Here is a 24,833-nt window from a genome sequence, read left to right as displayed (position 1 = left end):
AGGGAGAGGTAATTGCTTCACTCCAGCTGCAGCCCCCTCTCAGCACCTCCTTCCCACACCTCATGTGTATGCATGGACATAAACGGAGCATGCACGAGGTCCTCATCTGCTCCCATGTCTTTTACTCAGTGCAGCGCCTAAACCTACCAAATCCACCTTGGCTTTTTGCCTGGCAGAAGTCTTTTGAAATCAAACTCAAAATAGTGGGCTTCCCATCCACCTCACCCCTCCAGACTTTAGAAGAGACTTGTCTTTGTCAGTGCTTCCCAGTGTGCTCCCCTCTGCCAGTAGCCCTCTCTCAGGAGAGGGACCCTGTTTTTCATGGACCCCAAACAGCCCCCAGACCTCCCCCCTCATTTATTTCTGCACCACTGCCGAAATGCCAGCCCAGCTCCTTCAAGAATACCATGGACTGCAAGTGAGAACGGCATGTTTAGCAGAGGGATTCCTTTGAAACAGGTTATTTGGTCTGGCAGCAGCGAGTTCTGCCCACGGTGTTACTCTGAAGGTGTCATGCCCTGCTAGCTCACTCATGAAAGCACTTTTACATGGCAAAAATAACACAAACAGGTGATGGCCGCAGTTGAAAGCCATCCTTCCTGCCTTTTCTCTTCTCCCTCATATACAATCATTCATCACTTCTGCATACATTTATATATATTCTCTCAATCTCTGCAAACATAAGATGGGAGTGAGAAACTCCAGTCCCTGATCCAATCTGCACTTTTGGAGGAAGTGGCTGTGCTTCTCCAGGTGGCTGGTCACTAAGACACAGTCAGCTGCTTGCTCAGCTTAGCTCTAACAGTTAACGAGACACAGTTATACCACCTATTCCTCATGGAAGTTGCAATACAAAGGGAAGTCCCAAAAACAAAGTATCACCCCCCAAACATCCTTCCCATTTGTCAGCGATGTCAGTGCAAAACTGGTATGAAATATTTATGTTTCCCTTGCTTCTCCTGAATGTGCTTATTAGTCATTTAGGCATAGCATAAACTCATCTTAAATTCACTTTGTCCAACATCCTCAACCAGTATAAAGCAGAACAGTTCTGTCAATTTTTCTGAAACTATACTGATACTGGCTGGAAACTTTACTGGCTGGAGCTTAGTTTAGATTTTGCATATATACATCAGATAGCCAAGCCTTTACTTCTAGTCAGATACATCCATTTCTCTTGGATGTTCTACTCACATTGTAAGTCTTACAGAAAGAATATGGTAAATATTATTTAAATTACATTTTGAATTATAAATTTAAATAGGCAAATCACAAGCAAAGTAACAGACCTCAAGAAAAGTATAAAGTAAAATCCAACTTTGCATGCAATGCCCCTTTACATTCAGCCCCGTGAGCCTGTCTGCCCGAGAACTCATACAAGCATCAATTTCTTCCTCTCACCTGGCAAGTTTTTTTGCTAGACGAGTAAGTTGAAAAATCTGTGCTGCATTTTAGGGTTATCTCATGCAACACAGGCAGAATTCTGATATGTCTTCTTCATTAAGTGCTCATAATCCCAGAAATGAAAGTAACTCATTTCTTCCCAGGGTGCCTGTTAACTGAGAAACTCATCTTAATTGAATGCACAGATCAGTTAACCATCTTCAGATTCGCAAACCATTAGTGCCCCATTTGCACAGCAGCTCTGCTGGCAGGTCTCCTCCCACCACTGCGCTTAGGGGGGATCTGAGGTTCAGCAAAGGAGGGGAGGTGCTGGAGGCAATGAGCAAGCACCGTCAAGGGTTTACGCTCATGACAAAATGAGTGCTCTGGGGCCGAACAGGCCTTTGCTAAATTGTCAGCGCTAGATCACCTTGCAAGTCAATTACAGAGAAATCAACAAATACTGCAGCTCTGCCCCCAAATACGAGTTAAGTAGCCTCCAAACACGCCTACAGAGATCACTAATCTGGAATCTGGAGCCTCACAGGCATAAGAGAAGAGGAAGTAAAAATAATTGCCTGTATCACCCCCTTAGCATCTTGCCTCTCTCCCACTATCACAATTTACCATCTAGAATATATTTGGTAAACCAGTGAAGATGAGTATGGAAATTAAAATATCCCAGGTACAACCATTTGCCTATAAAGCTGATGCGTCAAAAAGAAACCAGTGAGGAAATGAGGCATCAGACTGAAACTCAGTGTCCTGTTGTGAAACACTTCCAGAGTTTCATTCAGAGGGCAAGTGAACTGGTTCTTTGGTGATCGCTGTTGAGTTTGGGATACGCAGCAAAACATCTCTGCTGGTCAGTGGCACCCCGAGGCAATAACCACATCCCTGCACTCATCCACACTCCTCTGCCAACTGAGTAACGCTGTTTTGAGACAGCTGGAACTTTCTTGCACTCAAATAGGGCTCAGCAAAATTAGCCATTTTCATTTTACTAGGGTTTTAAAAAATATTTTAAGTGTTATTGGATTAATTTTACCTAAACTAGAAATATTACAATGTCCCTAATTCAAGGCAGAGGTAGAATAAACAGATTAAAGACTGCAAGATGATCACAAAATAGAGTAGAAGATATAAAGTTACCATGGATTACCAGAAATGATCAGACAGGTTTATAATCATGCATTTGTCCCTATTTATTTCCTAATTTTCTAGGTATCGTTGGCAGCCTATAGGAAAATTCAGATTCCAGCTCTGAAGTTAACAATAAAATACTTTCTTAGTAGCATGGTATTGCGCATTTTTTCTTCTATAAAACAAATACCTTCCTTCCATTCAATTCAAAACAAAAGCCAAACCCCACTAGAATGGATTACATTTTTCTGTTCAAATTTGTTTCCAGTGGATTTCATGAGAACTGTTGTCATTACAAAAAATTGCCACCAAAATACATGTGTATCGTATTAATATGCCTCACAGTTCAATACCAACACAAACAGTACCATCAGGTGATAAAAACAAAGATGCTGCGTGACATGAAAAAAGACTATTCGAATGTTAAAATCTAATTTAGCAATTTGCAAATTGCCAGTCTAAAAGGAGGAATTTAACATTAATCTTGCTGGAAGTGGCATACTTATCAGTAACTGATTTGTAGCTTTCCAGGCAGTAAGCAATATATATAAATATACTTCTGGGCCCATCAGCAGTATGCAAGAATGCGCTTAAACAGACAAACTCACTAAGGCCCTGAGTGAGCAAAGTATTAAGCACCTGGCTGCCAGAGTTAATTAGTCTGCACAGAGCAATGCACTGATGCTGCTGCTCCTGCTCCGAACCAGTTCCATCACAGCTGGCCTGGGGCATCTCTGCTCACTGCTCCCTTGTGCCATGTATATGTAACCCAGTGAAGCTTTTTTTCCTCCCTCATGACCCCCATGCGTGCCAAGCCCATTGTCTTGGTGACCAACCACTTGCTGTAAGGACACCTCAGCTCACCAAGGAGGACAGAGATGGGATGAGTGGCCTCAGCACTGCACACTTTAAAGAGGAGCTACTTGTCTTTTGGCCCATAATGGCCCGTAATGCATTTAGCTACTGTGCAAAGCAGGCACAAAGGCTGTCAGAAACCAGCTCCATGCAGGGAAGAATTTGCAAAAACGTTCAATGTCTTGGGCTTCAGAGAGAATCACTTTGGTTTTGCACTGGAAAGCCCATGCTGATGCCTGGCAGCCCTTTCACATCGCTGGGCTGGCAGTGCCTGTACTTGCAGAGCCTGGGGACAGCCAGGGCATATAGACCACTCCTTGCCTTGGATGCCTCTCAAGAAAGGAGATTCCCACCAGTGGAGTCTACTCTGTTGGCATTGATTTTTACATCCTATGTGGTCTCTTCCCTAACTGACTGGATGATACATACTCAGTGGCAAAGGTACCTATCCAAAATAAATCTAAGTTGCAGCTCATTGAGTGAAAAATAGACACTGATAAGGTACTGTGTCATATTAAACACTAAGGTACTTGCATAATTGATTGTCTCAAAAAATGTGCTATTTTTTCACCTTTACTTAACGAAGACCTAATGATCATCTCTTAAATGAAGCCACATTAAAATGTTATGTGTATGTATGTGTGTTTGTGTGTGTGTGTATAAGTAGTAGTTGTGCGGCTGAAAATGTGTTATCTGCATGTCCTTAGCAGATAATTTTGCACATGCTGAATACCCCTGTGTACAGAGGCTCAGAAAGGGGACGGTCCTTCCTCTGGCCTGTAGCAAGTGACAGTTTACTGCTGGACAGAATGCGTCCCCACTCATCATAGCCAAAGCTGGAAAAGACACAGCAATGATATTTAAATCTAGGACTTGCAAACCGGTCGATGCTTTCTCCAAATAGCAAGGGAAATGTAATGTCACTTTTTCTTCCAAACGTTGCTTGTTGCAAGAAACAAAAGTGAATAAGCAAAAGAAGAGAGGCGAAAATCTCCCCTAGGATTCTCCTGCTCTACTCAAGACAACCCAGACCTGTCATGCCCTTTGTTCTCTTTCCTTCTGCAATCTGCCCACAAGGGCAGTGTGACAGATAAGGAGCCCTTCAAAAATTACTGTTTCAGTAATTTATCGTAAGTATAAAATAAAAAGTACTGAAACACACATACAAGGAAACTAAATACATCATCTCCTGGGCACCTGGAACAAAAGTAGAAAAAAAATACTTTTTTTTTTTAACATTCAAATATTCAGAAATTAAATGATTGGAAAAGGAGAGATGGGACTGATCCAACTCTGGTTTTAAGCCTGCTATACTGTGAAATACCATCTTACTCTGCAGGCAGCTTTCCTCTTATTCAGCTAATTGTCTACAATGGACACTGACCCACCAAAGTTTGGTGTAAGTATCAGATGGCAGAATTCAGTTTCAAGTACTCTTGGAAAGTACTCAGGGTTGATTTTTATTACATTTAACTGCTAAGCATGCAAATCGTTATTTATTATTGGTTAGGCTCTTCAATCCCACTGGATTAAAGAACACATTACATGATTTGGTCAGAATTTTTTTTAAGCATTAAAAGCTCTATATTCCAATCAGATTATGGCTGTGGGGCCCCTAAGTTTCAGGGTGAAGATGTATTTTCATCCCAGCAATGAAGATGTATTTTCAATAGCAAGAGTGAAGTAACCCTCTTTGTTGGGTACCTATGCAGTGCTTTTTGGCTTAGTATCAGAGCTCCTTCCACTTTATTTGGTATCATATATTCCCTGTAATTTATAGTAGTCCTGCATTTTATCTCCATTTTAGAGCTGGGGAACAAACAGCAACAAAGCCATAAAATTTAGGTACCTATGCCTATTTAAAAATCTGGGCAGGCACCTAAATGAACTTTCAGGACTCTAAATGTAATTAAAATTCTGACTGTAAGTAACAGAGTCAAAATCATACAAGAAGTCTGAGACTTAAAAAAAGGTTTTCTGCAATTGGGTAACAAGCTACTTCTCACCAGTGCCGTGGATCTGCAGTTTGCAGCAGCTGGCAGGTGGTCACTCGTAGCACCAGGTGATATCGAGATCCTGGTATCATTCAAGTTTTATCTGACTAAATATGTGAACAATCACAATGGACAAGATTAAAAACTCTTTGTGTTGTGATGGGCAAAGGTGTAAAGGAGTCATCTGTTGGGTATAATTTTTCAGAAGTAAACTGAATAGAAAAGGAGCTGTCAGTCAAAGATTACCTCCCATTCCAAAGCAAATAAAGTTTTCTAACTTCTCCTTAAGGCACTAATGAGTAAAAATGAGTAAATGCCCAATATTGTACTATTGCCTTTAAGTAGAATTTGTTCAAAATATTAATGACATTTAGTGACTGTCATTAATTTCCCATTAAAATAACAGGATCTATAAATGACAGATCAGTATTTTTCAATCTGTGGTGTACAAACCTCCAGGACCCCAGAAGTCCTGCAACCTTTCTTGGTGGTCCATGAAAGGGAACTAAGAGAGACGCAAGTCTGTTGTCAGCAGGCTTAAAGTCACTGCACAATTCATTGTTCAGGGGTCTGCATTTGTACTGGAAAATATTTAGGTGTCCACAACCCTGAAAAACGTTGAAAAGACACTGCGATAAATGGTTTGTTGGCACAAGCTCTCCTCCCACTGGAAGATTTGCTACATACATTGAGGCACCAGCTTGGAAGACTGTGGATATTTTCTGCTGAATGGGGCCCTTGGAGAGGAAATATTTGATTTACTGCAGAGTTCTCATTTCCCTGAATTGCAAATAAAGTGTAATTTGATTAAATGTAAATGAATCCTACAATACTTTTGGTGGCTTGTCTGAAACAATTGATTGTAATGGGCATCCATCATTTGGCTTGATTTTAATTCAGAGACAAAAAAGGCAAAATGAGAAAACTAAAGCAAGTGCCACTAACATTCTAGAGCTGGAGCAGTCGAGATTTCTGGCGCTGGACTGTCATTTCCATTGTTCTCAGAGAGAGAGCAATACAGCAGAGGGGAAACGCAATAGCAAAAGAGAAAGAATAATGTGAAACACATACATAGAAATAGATCTAGAGGAAAATTAAGCTTTTTCACAATGAATTCTGTTAAATCAGCTTAAAGGGCACAATTTGTTGAATTTATTTTAATACTGATATTCTAAAGTGAATGAGTAAGGAAGATAAATATCGTTCTGTGTTTCTCAGTTACAAGAAAAGCTTTGTTTTTATGTATCGCCCAATTCCTTTTTCACCAAGATAATTTCCAACTGCATAATACTGGTTTCAGCAGTTCTTGTGGTCTAAAAAGAGAAGTGAAATTTTTGATAGTGACACAAGCTTGATAAACTTTTGGTGTCGCTTTCTTTAAATGTGGAACTACTCCAACCACAGAGATAATTATAGATGACCAGATTGTAACTGCTTTATTGCTTCTTTTTCCTCATAAATTTTAATTTTGGAAAGTTAAGTGAAAAATGTGGTTTCAATTTCCTACAAATTGCACACAATTTGGTTTTAACAAGAAAACAGAAAGAGATGGTACGTTCTTTGGAGTGAATTACAGAGAAGAGTTTGTTTCTTTGTCTTTCAGCATCATCAGAATAACAAAGTACAAAATGCAAAAAAGATGGCTGCAAAAGGAAAAAGCAACTGTACAATGTGCTACGAAAAGCACCAAGTAATTCTTTATCTAAATAAGCTCTGAGCAATTTAAAAAGGTAATACAACTGCTCTAGCCTTTTTCCCCTATGTTTTACCAGACTAGAGCTTAAAAGAAATCAAGCTGCATACACGTGTTACAGGAAATCTTCTAATAAGAAAATGCTGTGTACATAACCATCTTGCTCTCTCAGAAGGTACCAGCAATTGTCAAAGTGCCATGCAAAGCAGCTTTATTCAGACTATATTAAAAAGGCTTGGATAAATACTTACATGGAACTAACAAAACAAGAGTAGAAATGAAAGCCAACAGAAGACAGAGCCAATATTTATTTTGCCCAAGAGGTATGTGGGACTCAAATCAGTGTGTGGTTTTACCTACTGTACCCATACCTATAATTACAATACACGTATTAGGATCTTAAATCATATTAAAGGCTGCCCAGCTTTCAGCAACAATGGTCCAACAGAGGTTTCAGAGGAGATGGAAGATGCCCTGGAGTAGGTTACAGCAGCATAAAGCAAACGATAAGAGGGGATCCTACCAGTGCTGCCAGAAGAGAAGTGACTAGGCTTTGCTCAGGATGTTCGGAGAGACGATGCAAGTCCAACCAAACCTATCGGTCAGCATGACCATGAAATGGACCAGTGAAGATCAAAATACAAGACAGAAAGTCCACTAAACATTTGTTCTTACTGTAAGGACTGTGGGTCTTTTAATTCTTAGAATAATCCCACGAAACTTTGCAAAGATTGACAATCAGATTCCTAATGTAATAGAGCACTTAAGTAACCTGAAAAGTTTCCTTTACTTTCACCAAGTATGTTCTTGAAACTTAAAGGATACCGATTTACCCTGTTTTTTATCAAAATAATGCCGAAAATTAACTAGTAATGTATGTAAATACAGAGCCTTTATCAATTTTCTTTAAAATGCTTAACAGCGCACAGAGCTTCTGAAAAGAAGTAGTAAATAAACAAGAGACCCATTCTTACTGGTTTTTAGTGTGAAGAAATTTTCATTATGAGAACATATGTGAAAAAATCAATTTTCCCTGAAAAAAAAAATCTGGCACTGTAGGTAGTACTTTGAAAAAAATTCCATAAAAATTCAAATTACCAAATTTGTGAAATCTAGAGGGATAAAAGTTATTAAGAAATTACTTCACGAATTTAAGAAAATAACTGTGATGAATTTCATGCAGCTTTCATCTTTATTACACAAATCCCTAGGAAATTTTTTTGGTAAGAAAACTTTCATTGCCCAATAACAGTGTAAGTCTCAAATTGTTTTCTAAAAAAACCACATGTGAACCGATGAAACTGCTTAACTGCTCTACTGACCCCCCGTGCCATATGCATTTCCTGTGTTAGCACCAAAGGCAGACAAAACCCACAATCATTGCCAGTGCCTTAAAAAGATGCTACACCACAAACACCTTGACCCACAAGAAAATTTTTCATTCAGTGAACAGAAAGGCACGGTCCCACCTCTTTCAAGAGGCAAGAGTATGTCTTCAGATTGCAATTGTCCCTTCCTGACTGTAGATGCAAAGAGTGCAAGAGAAGAGGGTTTTCTTCACCCCACGTGTCCCCGCGGAGTCAGAACACACACCTCAGTCATTTATCATCATGCCATCTCAAGCTGCCAGTTTGACAATGATTTTTCCCCCGGGGTTTCTAAACTAGAAATGTTATTTAGGTTATGAAAACAATTGCACGTTTTCTGCTTCCTGAGCCAGCGTAGACCTGCAAGATGCAAATGAAAGGAATCGTAAACCTCCCAGGGCTGTGGCCATGGCTCCTCAGCCCTCCTTGCCCAGGGAAAACACACACCAATGGAAGGAGAACTCATGCCTGGGAAAGCAGCGTGTGGTGAGATGCTGTGACCAGTGCAACCTGTGCTCGCTTTGGAATCGACGGTTCGAGTCTTCCTGCAGGGCCTTGCAGTTTACAGAAAGCAATTTTCTTTGGCCTCTGCATTGGCCATAGGTTATTTTCCTCCTTTCATTTTTCCTCCCTTCCCCCCCATTCCTTGGGCAGAAGTGTCCATTTCACTCTCCCCACTACTTTATGGATTAAAGGGGGAAAAAAAGGACAAACCTTGCAAGCCCAACAATGCTGAGGATCCAGTGCAAATCCTGCAGATCAATGTTAGCTGAAATTTGCAGGAAGCCTGATCTGTTCACAACTTGCTCATCTGGTCTGGCTCATATTTCTAGATAATGATCATGGGGGATACAGTCAGTTTACAGGCACGTATAAAGCAGCTTCCTCACAGAGCAGGATGCATGTTTGTCTTCACAAGTGTTAAAATGCTGCCCTGTTACAGAAATTCACTATTTTTTACCTTGTGCAATTTCTTACTCCTTAATTATATTTTTTTCACATAGGTAAATCTTATCTGCGCTCATTATAAAATTCTTTCTGCTAAATTATTTATGCCAAACAATCAAGTGTGATACCTCTGCAGATGTCAGCAGATAAACAGAAATGCAATGTTGCATGATGGAGTTTAATGCTGTGGAAATGTCGGGGCGCTTATTTTAAAATTCCACTGACCTTTGCTGTCCTTTTTTCAATGTTTGCTTATTGCCACAGTAAGGAAACACAGCAATAAGATTAGGAATTTTTATATGTGGATCCTGAAAGTCAATATTTAAGGAAAGCATGTTTCCTCAATTACACCATTTCTGATTACGTGCTATCAAAAGAGACAGCACAGAGGTACCGTTTGTACAGAACACAGGCAATAAATGTGATATAGCGAAGAGAGCAAGAGCAAAAAAACTCAAGCAAAGCCACGCTACAGGATTGTCATAAGAGGAGCACGGGAACACAATGTCTGCATGTTGTTACAGTGAGATACTGTGGCATTAAGATATTACAGGTTTGTGGTTATTTTGGGGGTTCCTCTCTCTCCCTGCTGGCAGCCCAGGCTCTGTGGGACCTGTGTAACAAGGCAATAGTGTCTGCGAAATAATGAGCAGGGGAATGCAGCGCTGTTCTTCCATTGCAATGTTAGGTGCGATGTTGCACACTAAAGCACCGGATCAATACTTCCAGCAGCAAGCCGTTCAATACACCTGAATTATTGCTTCATTTTTCTTCTTATTATAGATGAGTTGTGTTATTATATTCCCCAAATCGATATTTTACAACCTTTTTTATCCGTTTCTCCATAAATTTTGTGATTACTTTAAACTGGGAATTCCGGTACATTAAATAAGATGCAGTATCTGAGAGGTAGTGAATGTACCAACACGATTTTTTACTCAAGACACTGCTTAAAGGCAGATCCTAATCAATAGCTAAGTAGGAAAATTTTTACGTAAGAAAGTTGGAAGCAGCACCACTCTTACACAATCAAAATTCACATTCCTAGAAAATACTAGCTACAAAGGAAGACTATTGTAGAAGTTCAGGGAAAGAGAGGTCTGATGGGCACCTTGCGTGGAAAATTTAATTCCAAACAAATATGCTTTTTACTTCCCCTCAGCTAAAGGGCGACCATAATTCACTGAAATTGTTTCTTACAAAGCAGATAATCCTGTGCACCTTAGAGTGATTTAATTAGCTTCCGTAGCTGTCTCCTGCTAAGTGTTTAAAGCATCTGCAAATCAAATCATGTTAACTCATCTGCTGCACCACTTTCTTTGTTCTATGCATAGGACCTTCCTAATAGCATTAATAGAAGCATGAGTTTCCCTGGAGAGGGGAGCAGCAAAGTGAGTTAATTACATAGTTATTGTAAAATTGTGTACATTATTCCACAGAACACGCGGGGTAAGTATTAAGGTGCTACACAGAAAATACTGACAAATTTTGGGTGATCCCAAGGACCCAAATGCTGTAATTTGAAAGGATAATGCAGATTCCCACTGAAGTTGGTGGAATTCTACCGAATTCCTGTGTGCAGTCTCCCTGGACTGGCTGCTCACTGACTGCAGTGGAGGGTCCTGGCTATTCCCTACACATCGGCTACAATTTCTATCCTCATGTTTAGTGCAGAATTGAGCAGTAGGAGGTACAGTAATCTCCATTCAACATTTTATAACACTTGAAAAATTTTAAGATCCCTGGGATTTTCTGCTATAAATTGTACGGATCTCTGCTCATATCCATTTGGTCTAATTAGATATAGCATCGCAGACCCCTCAAAGACCAAGTTCAGCAGCTTCTTCGGATCTGGGCATCAGTACTACAGCGGGGCAAATAATTCATAATAAACCTTTCCCTCTCAGTAACTGGCCAAAGAGGTATTCTTCTCCAACTAACTTGTTAGGTGAAAGTATTTGTCAAATAGCTTTTCTAATTAACCTGATCCTTATAGATAGATCGTTAAAGAGTGGATTGTTACCAATTTTTGGTTTAAATTCTCCATCTATAGCGTATGTTCAGAGAGGGCATCAGCAAACCTGTGTGTTTGCTGGTTTCGGGTTATGTTTCTCAACAATCAACATCCTTTTGTTCAGGCAAAGACATAGACACTATAGAAAGTTCACTCTGAATTTTTCTTGAAACGGACCGTCTCAGCTAACACACTTGTTCAAACATTTGCAGGGAGCGAAACACTACAGGGAAACTGAAGGAAATTCATTGCCAAAAAACAAATGAATATTCATGGTCCACAGAAATACCCTTATTTCCCAGCTCTAATCAGCATGAACATCTGTGAAAAAAAGTCTAATGGGGGAAATTGGAGAGGGGAGGGGGTCATTTCCATCCCTTCCCTTAGGCCCCAATTTAAAGAAGCTTCATTTGTCTTTTTAACAGAACTTGCAAGCGATGCAAGGATGAACAGTTTTGGCGGAGAAACAATGTGCAGGCTGGCCTTGTCTTTGGGAAATTTGAACTAAATTCTTCATTCCAGAACAAAAGATACCCATTGCAGATTCTTGTTCCCGTCCCTGCCCTGCCAGACCCGTGTGCTGCCCTGAGAGCCCCTGTATCAACAACAGAGCCTGAGCTGACAAAAACACCCAGGGAAAACACAGTCTAAGGCAAATAGGCGAGGCAAGTTTCACTCTCTTCCTTTTAAATAAATGACACACACATTTCAATGCAAGATTTAAGGGAACCAAAAGTACCTCAAAAATAAAAACCTGTTGAGAAAATATTATTGTTTTTCAGTACGATGGCCACTTGAAGACCTATTTTTAGGAACAACAATGTAACGACTATTTCTAGTAGGTGTGCACAACATGCATGTGAACTTTGGGGAGAAACTAGTCAGAGATCTACATTTGGAAAAAATATTTCTCTTGCAGAAATGACCTTTCAACATGAATTCATGGTTACTTCTGGCAGTAAAATCTAGCCTTTCAATTTTACAAATACAAGCTTGCTGCAAGAACTGCCTGAGCATGCAAACTATGTATTTTTATTTGATGAGTTGTAGTCTTCTAAGGAAAGTACCCCACTGAAAGCCAGGAATAGGATATAAGTTAGGAGAAAAAAAAAAAAAAAACAAACCCAAACCAACCAACCAACAAACAAACAAAAAAAAACCAAAACAGGGACAATAAGCCATGTCTTTCTGAAACTATCATGAGACTGTCATACTTGGGGCAATAATTACTTTCCTACACAGCACCTAGCAGGTGGGGTCACTGAGGGTGTAATGCTTCTCACCCAGCTTCAGCCATCCAAGTACATATTTGAGCACATTTTTAGAGCCCATCTGCAGACACAGGACAGAGAGGAGTTTTCTGATGGTGATTCACCCACTTCTAAGATGATGTCTGAGACAATCGAGGGGGTACCATGCCCCAGAGCTCCAAAGAGAGGGTCACTAGGCTCACTAGATTTCTATCCCTGATGCAGACAAGGTAAAAGATGACCTCGTCACGTTGAAAAGGGATCAAGTCCACCCTGGAAGATGCTGCACTACTAAAAAGTGATAGCAAGTTTCACAATTATTCATAGACATTACAGGTCTTGCTCTGTAATTTTCACAGATTTAAATTGGAGAGTTTGGTGCCACTTTCTGTTTTAACAAACATGTACCTTTGTTAGATGATTGTTATAACATCTTAATTTCCATGTGCATTTTCTGTCCCATGGGGACTTAAAAAAAACCACCATTCTTAGTTGATTGTGATGGGGTTTCTCTCTCTGCTTTGTTTTGCTTTGTTTTTTTTGTTTTAATTAACCCTCTGTCTGCTGGGAATGGGGTTTCCTCTTGTTAACCACCAATGCTGACACCTGGTGCTACGCAAGAGCAGTTCAAGTCCACAACTCTTCGTGCAAAGAGGTTAACCACAATTTACGCCAACAGGAAAAAGATCAAAAAATCACATTTGGGAGGAGAAAGGAGGGAAATTAAAAAAGACACTGAAAGATGAAATAACAGTGGGTATGGCCATGCAAATACCTTAGGGCAAAATGTGCAAGACTGTAGGTCTTCAAGGGTAACCGTCCAAAACCAGGCTCTTCATTGTGATACCAAGTGGATGGTTCTCACTCACCTCCCCATGCTGTAAACTGCCATAAGCTATCTGGTACTTGGTAGTCTAAGTTCAGCATGGGTATGAAAAAAGTTCATGCAGACCAGTCTGCAAAACCACAGTCCAATATATATTAAGTTGGTGTACTAGCATATTAAATAATTTCTGTCCTGTCCTGTTTTGCAATGGCAAAACACCTTTCAGTGAAGGTTATATAGTTATATACAGACCTCAAACAATTGGGCTTGAGATTTCTTTTTGCGGGGGTAAGTTGGAGAAGTTTGGGTTTTTTTTAAAAATGCAGTAGTATTAACACTACAATGTTCTTCCATAGAAACATCAGCTACCGGGTGATGACAGAGGTCTGCCAGAAGGTCCTAGGGAAGTTTGTTGAGATTGTTGAAACTTTTGTGAAGATTGAATCTTCAAGAAAATTCTACTTTTTCTAAGGCATTAGTCAGCCATTATCATGAAATAAATGTGGACTATTGCCAAATGCCTCAGATCATTTAGAACACTTATTCCCTTCCTGAGTTGCTTGACTTTCCCTCTTTTGGCTCCTGTGGTGCCAGCAATACAGCATCTCTCCAACCTACCAGGGCATGTCTGCTCTGCAGACAGCAGTATGTTACATACAGAAATACTCAAACTGACTTTAAATAAAATAACAATGGACACTGCAGCCTGCACCAGGAGACAACTCTGGAGTGTTTTGGGCAGGCCTAAGGAGCTGCCAGGATTGAGCCTACTCATCCTGGGACTAAACTGTTTCCAGTATCTCTATCCAGACACCACAGCAGACCACCTCACTTATACATTTGATATCTTCATAACTAAGCAGAAGAGCCTGTGTGAGTTCTTGCAAGATAGCAGAAAAGTACAAAGAACTTCATACTCCATGCAATAAATTGCACTTGCATCCACTGAGATGAAAGGCTGGAAGTACAAGATTTTCCTTTTATCTATATATTAACAAAAAAGCCTGAATCTATAGACACGGGCTATATTGGGGCACATCCACTCTGTAGTCACTGCTGTCAGCAAGCTTTAACCAGGCTAGATAAGCATTACTGGCTGCGTAGGGATGCTGGTACAAGCGCAAAGCAAGTGAGGCTGCCCAAGTCCTGCCTCCAGGGAATGCTGGCTGCACACCACGCTGCCGGTCTGAGCCAGCCGTACGGCGTTCACTTGTGTAACAAAATGCCTAAGCAAAATCAACCCTCACTAACAAGCACCTCAAAGGATTAAGCACATCTTAAGGAGGCTATTTCGCAGGTAGTGCTGTGCAGGAGCGTGCCTCAGGCAGCCGTGCACTAAATTCACGTCCTGACTCCCTCGCCAGAGCCAGCATGTTGTGGGCACCTCTGACAGTCTGGCCCACGGCTTGGCCATTTTTCAACAACACACAGTAAATCCCGCACACGGTTCCAGGCAGAAATCAAAACCCGCTGCACCCCATGAGAAGCAGAGGAAGGATGAGTTAGGTACATACAGACCCACAAGGCAGCCAGAATTCCCAGCTATGAAATATTTCAGTGGCAATAAGTAGCCAAGGATTCGGCTTTCTGAACCAGCAAAAAGATAGTGCCTTGTCCCTCCCTCTTCTCAGGGCACAAGATCAAAATGCATTAAGGTAAGCAGTACAGCCACTGCTGCTACTACAAACTCTCAATTTCTGAGGCATTTGTCTGATCTGAATACTCATACATTAAGAAACAAGACAGTGAAGCCCCCTGTAGAAACAGAGCGCAATTGAGGGTTTTTAGAAATTCATCTCAGCTTTCTGTTTTATTGGCCATTTTTTTTAAGAGAGGGAATAATATCTTATCAACTGACATGAGCTAAAAGGAGAATAAAAAAAAAGATTAACAATTTCAGTCTGGAATAAGAGAGTTTTGAAGCAATGGCATGAAAATTTAAAGGTTTTGAGGAGGGGATAAAGAAAAGAATTTACAAGGCTTATTTTGTGAACCCAGAGGGTTAATTTATCATGAAGTAAGTCTGGAACTTGAAAAGCAAAAAATGGTTTATTGGCTTTGAAGGTCAGATAACTATGTTATACCATATTCAATGGGTTAAGGTTCCAAGGGTCTACAGGGTTGCATGACAATTGCAGGAATCCTTATAAAGTCTAGTTTATACCTTTATCGTTAATAGCTTTCTAACCCTTTACCACAAATTTATAGTTTAGAAATGGCAACACATCTTAAAGATTAAAGGTATGTGACAAACAGTTCATGTCCTTTAATAATCAAATCACATAGCTTAGATTGGGGGCTTATCAGGCTTTTTCCTACTCTATGGTTTCATAGGTAGAGAATACTTTATATCCCTATTACATGAATGATGAATGGGACCATTGGTTATGGGCTGTTATTTGCTTGGCTGTAGTCAATATGTTTTCTTTGGACAGGGACTTCAATGATTTATTTCTCTTTTGGCCTTATCACTTATTAACTCAGGGCAGACAGAAACAGCCAAGGTTGTGAATAAGGACTAGTGCCCATTTAGACTTCTAATATCAGAGAAAATACTCTTTTTAATGATCCAGCTACCCTTTGCTGCGTAGGTTCTGATTGCACTTCCCTCTAACTAGAAAATAAAGGTCATATTTCTTGGAAAGTGTATACATAAAATATGCAAAATAATATGTTTCCTTCACAGCCAGCTTTATTCTGACGGTTGCTGTAATTGCTTTCATTTTGCAGCTGTCCTACAGGTACACTGCACACTTTCAGTGATTGTTTTTTGCAGTGTGTTATGGCACTGCCAGTGTTTAAGGAATACCAAAGATACGAGGGTTCTGTGTTCCTATTAGCATACAAAAGGGATTTTCCAGTCTAGCTCCACTGCCTCCTCACTGTCTGGAAACACCCTTTTCCCTACAATCAATGAGGATTCCTCCCAGCTTCCTTTCCTGAATTTCTGCAAACCAAACAAACGACCCTGATATTCCTAATATTCAACCTTGATAATTTTCCACACTTCACTCCACTGGATACATCCTAACAAACTTCAAAACAAACACTTCTGTAACAACATTCACCCCCAAGCCCACACCAAATAATAAGGACTGAAGTAATTTCACCTAGGAGAGCTTGTTCTAAAACCATTGCAACCTTTTTTTTTCTTTTCTTTCTTTTTTCCCCCTAAAAATTTCCAGACAGGCCAGGCAGACCAGGTGTTAACACTGACTCAGCAGAGCAACTACATTTACGGACTGGAACTTAGAAAGGGCCAGGTTCAAGCTTAAACTCAAATAGAGATTTCCTGAGGGCAACTTTCCTTTGCAAAGGCAGGTAGCACCCAGGATCACATCAATGATGTGGGTGCTTGGAGGGAGAGACTGCACCAATCCCTCCTTTGTTTTCCCATCTCTATTCTACCTGCGAGCTTTCCCTGACCCAGCAGTGGTGTCACGAGGACCCAGTTCTTCAGGGACTATGGAAAACTCCTATGGTAGCAGAAAGCCATGCATACAGCTTAACTTTTTCAGCCCAATGCACCATCCCAAAGATAGGTCCATCTCTGAGCTCCACAGACCACCTGATGCCGCCAGTGTCCCCACAGCACAGTCCAGTTGGGAATGAACACTTGGCACAGTGGGGGATAAAGGGGGAACACAATGGACTCTGCACTAGGACATGTTTCAGACAGCTGTTATGAGGGTTTTTCCCTTGTTTCCAGAGACATTAAATTCACCAGCAGAAGTCTACATTTACAAAGGATTTAATTTCATTCTTTGTTACTTGATTGTGCTATAGTTAGGATTTACCATCTCTCCTCTGTAGAGTCTGTCTGAGATCAGGAGCAGACTTTATATTGAGAGTCCAAAGCACAGGGTAACCTGCAGCGCAGGGCTCTCCTGCTTTTAAGAACAGACACCAGCTCTTATTTTTAACTTTATACATTTCTTTGTATTGAAGGATTTTGTTCTGTTCTTCTGTAGCACTCTGTGACTATTTAACTTCAAGACATCTGATACTTTTTATTCTACCACTGCTATTAATATTTACTAGTGAAAGGCAGATAAAAACTGCTGTTAAAAACAAATGGCATTCATTTGCTAGCTACCAGATCTCAGAGCTGGTCACTCTTCTGGAGAAGTGATGTGCTCTATATTTCATTTGAGATTAATGATCGTCATATCTTTGAGGGTGAAGAATTTTATAAACACATCAGGATAAAACCCAAGACAGCATCAGAGATTCTGGCTTTTTTATTTTATTTTTATTGTTCTGTTGATGGTGGCCTTCTCTCCTCATTTATACCAATCAGCTATTTAAGTGCTCATGACTTAATAATAAACACACATGAATGAGGCATTGTAAAACTAATGAGGTTGTGTATTACTGATGTTGAGAATAACTGCCACTGGGTTTTAACATTTCTCAGGAACTAACAGATACACAGTGATGGCCAAGGTTAGCTGGTGTAAGGGTAAAACTCTAGCTTGCGGGGAACAAGAAAGGCTCCAGCGGGGCTACAGGAACCCCTTGACAGCCAGTCTGTCTCTTATCACCGCTTCTTTTTACTACTTTTTTTTTTTTTTTCTTTTTTTTTACTTTTTTTTTTTTATTTACATCTACAAACTCCAGAACTCTCCATTCTGAAAACTGATTGCTTCATTGATTGTTTATCTTTTGAACTTTGTGTAGTTATTGGTGCCTTCTTGAAAGCAGAAAATTTTCCTAGCCAAGGAATCACTGACGCTTACCAGACTGAAACTTTAGGGACTGGAGATCAGCTTTTAAGTAGTTCCAATTCCGACCAGATCTGTGTACATGACTTAAACCTCTGCTTCTAGGATTATGGACTGAAACTTTAAATGGTGACAGGTAGGTTTTGGTCTCTTACTCTTGGAGGTATTTGACTTAAGAAATGAAAAGAGAATGATTCTCAGAAGATGAGTTCCCCTGTGCTTCTCTAAATTAAACCATTTAAAGATAAAACCCTAAAAATGAAGCCACCTAAAATCAAGGCTTTTGAAAATGTTATCCAAATCATCTGTGATCTGCAAGGCTCTTCCTGTTTGTACACAGACTCAGATGTTTTCGGAAGTAAATAAAGGGTGAAATGAGGATGGAGCAGGGATTTTTTCACATCAGGCTATTTCTTCTTTGTAGCAACTAGGGGAATGAAAAGTTCTCTGAGAAGCCCTATGACATTTCAGAGAAAGAGGCGGTTTCCCAGAAATTCTGCGAATATCCTGACCTTCACAGTGCTAGCATTTCTACATCACTCTACGCACAATGGCCCAAAAGCATCACGCAAACACTGGCCAGTCTCGGCAGCACTCCACTCTGACCTACTCGGCCTCCATCACAATTATCCTGGAGGATCAGCGCTCAGCATCTGGGTTATTCACACTGCACAGCACGACCCCACACCCGCCCATTCCTGCAGCAGCACTTCTGGAGGCAGACCACATCCCGTAGTTTATAACAAACCCCAAATGAACTGTGGGGGGACTTGCCTGTTTCTCTAGGTACCCTGTCAGCACACAAATGGTTTATCCCACAGCCTCCCTGCAAGACTAATGCAAACGAAATGGTCCCCAAATTCCAACCTGGATCTAACCACGTAACCAATTTTCAAAAAAAAAAAGAACGGTATTTGGGGTGCTGCTCAGCCAAGACTGAATTAACCCCATGTTGTACACATAACCTTAGCGACAAAGCTATATACTTATACTGTGTAGTCCTTTGCTCTAGTTTGGGAAAAAAAGCACAAAACCGTAAACTGAGCAGGTGGTAGAAGACACAGCATAATGTATTTTTATGGACCTTCCATATGTCCTTTCCAATATGCAGAGAGATAAATTCTCCTTTCACTTACATTCATGCAGTCCCACTCAAATCTCGCTCTGTAGTACCATAGCAAAATTCATCTGTGAAAATCACACTGTGCGTGACCCATCCATTTTTTAAAATTAAAACAAAACAAAACAAAATCTCAAGGCCTGTCTGGGTATCACAAATTTGTGCCAATTCTCATCCTTTATTTAACTCAACCATGAGTAACCCTGAGTTACCCTGGCTAACTGCTTATGGACTTGTATGCCTAATGGCTTCTTCTTTTATCTCAGTTTCTTCAGTCCTAAAATAATGGTAGTGACACATACTTGACTCCTAGGTTGGTACATGAAGCTGGATTCGTTCAGTGCTCTTCAATACCAGAAGAGACTTACAGATGAAGGGAGCCACAGGGAAATACTGACCAGCATGTTTGGGTATTTCTGTGTGCAATACGGACTTCTAATATTATTCCAAAACGAACACACATGCAAGATGTGCTCAGATTTCTGTATTTCTAATAGCGTTCTCTCAGGAATGTCAAAGCTTAAAGTCTAAGAAATAATTGCTCTATAAGTGCATGCTAATGGCTTGCTTTACAGATGGAAAATAAAAAACTTGTGTTTTCTTGTAAGCACAGCATTGACACTGGTTTATTTCTTTCAAAAATACTTTAAAAAGTCAGGATTTCTCTGTATATATGTGACCTTGATTCCTAGATGGCACATGGACTACTTAGAGATCATGTTACTAAGTTATTTGCAGTTAAAGAGGAAAAAAAGGCTAAAATTAATGGGTCACTGGGCATTTTCTTCTGAGAACTTAAGTACTTAACAGTAAGAAAAAAACAGTTTACAGCCAGGTGGCTTGAGGGGATATTTTGTTGAACACTGATTAAAAATAATTTCTTCTAAATGAGACCTGACCACAAAATGGGACCATTAACGAGCAGGGACATTCTCACCAGAAAGGAAACTACGCTTGATCGACTCCTGCACCGCCCACAAACCCCAGGTCTTTTTCTCTCTCTCACACACTCTCTTTTATTTTTTTTTCCCCCTTTTTCTCCTCTCCCCTTTTCTTGCTCTTAATAGCAGGGTAAATAAGCAGCAAGTGATGCTGAAATGTTTTCGGCCAAAAACAGAGGCCAATCTCCTCTGAGAAAACATTTGGCCTCTGTGGTTTTGTAATATGTTCCAGAACACTGAGTTCACTGAAGAACATTGTGAAAAACTCCCATCGGCTGCAGTGATGCTGGGGAATGTTACTGTATCCCAACTTCCAATTGGTCCATTTCCTGCAGGCCTTGTTAAAAAAAAAGGAAAAAAAATAGTGCTATGTGGGAGTTAAAACAAGTTCTCATGGGAAAAATGAATGGCAAGAAATTCTATCTTTAAAAGAAACAGCTAATCTGCTAGTTTGATTGTTCTTCAAAACTTACAATGAACCAATAATCCTAATTAAAAACACTTGGCCTAGTTCTCTAAAGCATCATAGCTTTTTCTATGCTTCGTTTGTACACACCATAGACTATTAGTTTTTTTCTAGTGCTCACTAACAAAGTGCTGACTTTGTTGGGATGGCTGAGCTAATTTCGTGAACTCAGTGTGAAACCTTAGCTAAACAAAATTGTGGTAATTTTCCTTAATTTGTAAAAGTGATTGGAGTGCAAACAAAATTTTCCTCTTGGGTCAATCCTATAATTTTCAATTAACTAAAACTAATCGGCAGGCGTGTACTGAACCTGCATTTTGTTTAAAGGGCTGGAAGGCACTTCTGAAGGTCAGGATGCATTAATTGTTTTTATTTTAGTTTCATTTAGTCCTTTTTAAAAAGCCACATTTAAGTTCAGGCTGCCTCTAAAAGGAAAATGCAAATTGTGTGAGGTACAATTTCAGTCACAATAGCTTTTCTGTGTCTACCGTAACTCCATAAAAGCTGCATAAGTAAGAGAATTGGCCATGGATTGGATCACCTTTGATTTTGTCATTGTTGTTTAGTATTTCATAACTTTCATTTACTGAATGAAAAATAACGTGTTTTAAACACTAACCTGAAAATGCATATATGGAAACACTCTCCCTACTGGGACACCTTTATTTCCACGTTCAGCCATCTGCTTCTGGGCAGACAGGCTAAATTGCCGCACTCCTTTTTACTGGAAAAGCTAATTAATGATGATCTGAAAAGCAAAACCAAAATGGGTCCGAGCCATTTTTACATTTAAATCCCAAAACGAAGCCCCCAAAAATTTCTTCTCAAAGTTGAAGGGGAAAGGTTTTCTTCCTTTCTTCTTCTGCATGCATACTTGCCATTTCACCAGCCCGAGATGCAGCCGCCCCAGTGGCTTGACAACATGCAGGACAGCACAACTTATTGTGAGTAACAAAGTGAGAAGGGAAAGGATTCATGGTCAAACTGTCCAGAGCTCTGGCTAACACTTTCATGTGGTATACACTGGCAATTCGCACCAGCTGGCAATTTGACCCTTTGCTTTTTTCTTTTTCTTCTGTTCCAACATATTCAAACCCTAAATAACTTTTTTGATATGGTGTGTTATTGTCCAATATATGACTCGCTCACGCATTGTTGAAACCATAATGCTTATAATAAATACACACAGCCTCCACAAGCGCCTGCTGCTCAGCCAGCAAGGCGATACATGTACACTTTAAGACCCAGTTTAAAGAAACCCAGCGCATAATCCCAACTGGGGGAGAGGGTATTTGAAAAAGACAACAAAGCAGCTTTATAAGGTACCTTTGTTCAACTTGCTCAGTGTTAAGAAAAATCAAATGAGAGCTTTGTTGGAGCACAGAAGTCTCTCCTCTGCCTTGAGTCTCTGTGTGTACATTCACAGTTGGAGCAATATATGTGCCCACTGTAATTCAGAATGCCTCGTAGACACAAGTATTTATGATATATCTTATTCTTAAAGTTTTGTGGGCAATCAAGAATGGGGAAAGGAATTGCACTGGATTGTGACGAACCATAGTTCAGGCAAATGGCTACAGAAGTATTCCTGCCTGCATATGTCAAACAAGCGCATAAAAGGACAAGCGCATCAAGACTTGGCCAAGCCATTAATTCTTCTAGCACGCATACCTTCCAAGGATTCAATGTCACGTTCTTTTTAAAAAGTTAGGCTGCTACTTGATGTATTTCCCAGGTCGTTCTTACCACTACTGAGAGTGGTTTAACATTGAGAGCACCTGCAATGTCCTAGCGTTATTTTTTTGTTAATAATTCTTCAGGCCAAACCACTCGACCTAGTGGTCTCGGTGTGGGATGCCACCCCAAAACACACTGCAAGTCCCTACGTCTGCAGCATCAGCTGGGGTGAAAGCCACTTAGCATCCCTGGAAGCCAGAGACACATATGTTATAGTGAGATGGGCAGGCAAACAGGCTGCTGCTTTGAACGCTTGCAACACTTGCCGGACAACATGAGATAGAGATATTTAGCAAGACACTTCTTGGAAGGCAGATTCATGATTGCACTAGTGTGTCTGGCTCTCTATGCCTGCACTCTTCCTCTGTTTGTTTAAGTACTGGAGTATCCGTTTCTCTCCTTCCTTCCCCCTCCTGGGTAAAGAGATGTCCCACTGCGAGGACAAACAAGCAAACAAAAATCCCACACTGGTATGTTTTCAGATTCATCTCTACGATCATCCATTTCTGAAATCCAACCTTAAATTAGTACCTTCAATGACGTGCTCAGCCAAAATAATAAAATACGATACAGCTTTTAATGACGGAAGGAGAAGTGTGATATATTGCCTGCCCTATTTCTCCACGTTATATCTAGTACTGAAGCATCCTTACCTGTGTAAATGAATCTTCCAGGCGTTCCCTTGCAAAACTGCTTAGACTTGTAGGACAATGTGACTTCTACAACCCCTGGGATATGTCGGGGAGGTGTCTGTACACGGATGGCATGAGGAGTAATCAGCTAGAGGAAAACATTGAGAAGGGAGGAGAAAAAAAGCACTGTTAGATGCTGAACACTTCTTTAATAACACTTTCCTCTCAGATCACAGTAAACAAGCTTTGAAACATGTAATTAACCTGTCAATGTTTGAATACAATCTTGATGTAATCCACACAAAAGCCAGTGAGTACAATATTTACAAGCATTCTCCTCCTCAGCCGTAACAATATTATTTCTGTTTTCATACATGGCAGGCACTCGCTTTCTAGTACAAGCATTAGCCCTGGTTTAATGCAATAACTTTAGCTCAGAGCAGCAGGATGCCTATGTTTGCTCTGGTGAACACTGGGGTCATGATAGTGTCCAACAAATCTGATTGATAAATGATAGGCAGTTACACGTGGGAACAGGGCACAGCGCAAGCCCAGGCTGAGATTCACTGCACAGCCCAAGCCCAGGCAGGCGTTTAGATGCAGTGGTCCCCATGTGCTGCTGTTCTAATTCTCTATTCATTTTGTGGAGGTATTGCGAATTACTGCAGAAACGCAAAATCTGGCTTTGGAAAGATGCTGGATCTTTCCTTGCAAATGATCAGAGCAGTCAAAAGAGATATACCAAATATCTAACCACCACTTCCAGTTTGCCTTCACTGCAATGACTGACACACATCTGAGAGGGCTCCTGCAGATGTGGATTTACACAGTAATAAGCAGGCAAACTTAACTTTCTTTCTAATGGGTCTCGGATCATGATCCTCTCAACACAAAAGGTTGGGGTGGGTCAGTGCTGCACTTTCCAGGCTCTAGACCATGTTTGCTCTTTTAGCAATCTGGACTGGATTTAAAACATAGTCCCTGAAACTAATATTAGAGCCATCTAGGAGTTCACTAATTTATGGCAGGTTAACTCAAATCTCTGCTGCACTCAAACTACAGCACTGTTCTCGCCCTCACCGGAATGTCCCCTTCTCACTTATTATTCTCCCTCAGACAAGAATAGTGAAAAGAGGTACATAGAAAAGGTGACATGGTTGTGTCCAGCAACCAAGATACAGCTCTGGTACATGGAAAATCCTTCTCTAACTGACTGTGGCACATTAACACACTTCTAGAGAGGCAAACAAGACCAAGACCATAACCAGCCTTGACAGTGAGCAAAGGAACGGGCACCCTATGCAAACAGTCAACTGCTCTACGCTTCTGGTTGAATCACGTCCTGGATTCGGGGATACATTTTAATAGCTTAGCTATTTATTAAAAAAAAAAATAATTTTATTCATATTTTTACTAGGAACCAAATATTTCAAAATTGCAGTAAGATCCTACCAAAAAATCAGACTTTTAACCAGTTCTTTTTTTAGGGCAAAGGACTAAAAAAGCACAGAAGGAGAGTAATGTCTGTCTGAGAGCCATCTGTGTTACTGAGGGAAATGGCATACACAGTACGAAGTTCTCCATATTTAAAATAGGAAAATGAATATTAAATCAAGATGAAGATTAAAACCAAAACTACCAGCATCAAATGCTCCAGAAGTTATTCAGATCCACAGAAGTCAAAAGTCATATGTCATTTTAGAAATGATCATGAAGGAATCGATGCCTTCTTGTTTGTGA

The 24,833-nt window shown here is 40.3% G+C and overlaps 1 protein-coding gene across 14 annotated transcripts in view; it reads right to left on the bottom strand.

Annotated features, from left to right (window-relative positions):
- EBF1 (EBF transcription factor 1) overlaps positions 1–24,833 on the bottom strand; it is a 280,609-nt gene that overhangs the window by 43,356 nt on the left and 212,420 nt on the right. For all 14 annotated transcript variants that reach the window (XM_074156299.1, XM_074156295.1, XM_074156296.1 and 11 more), the window contains one exon: positions 23,115–23,241. In XM_074156299.1, the coding sequence (XP_074012400.1) occupies positions 23,115–23,241 (127 nt within the window). The remainder of the gene's footprint in view (positions 1–23,114; positions 23,242–24,833) is intronic.

The sequence above is a fragment of the Numenius arquata genome, chromosome 11 (genome assembly GCF_964106895.1).
Source record: "Numenius arquata chromosome 11, bNumArq3.hap1.1, whole genome shotgun sequence".
NCBI classification, from domain to species: Eukaryota; Metazoa; Chordata; class Aves; order Charadriiformes; family Scolopacidae; genus Numenius; species Numenius arquata.
Note: the sequence above shows the minus strand (reverse complement) of the source record. Positions and strands in the feature narration are given on the sequence as shown.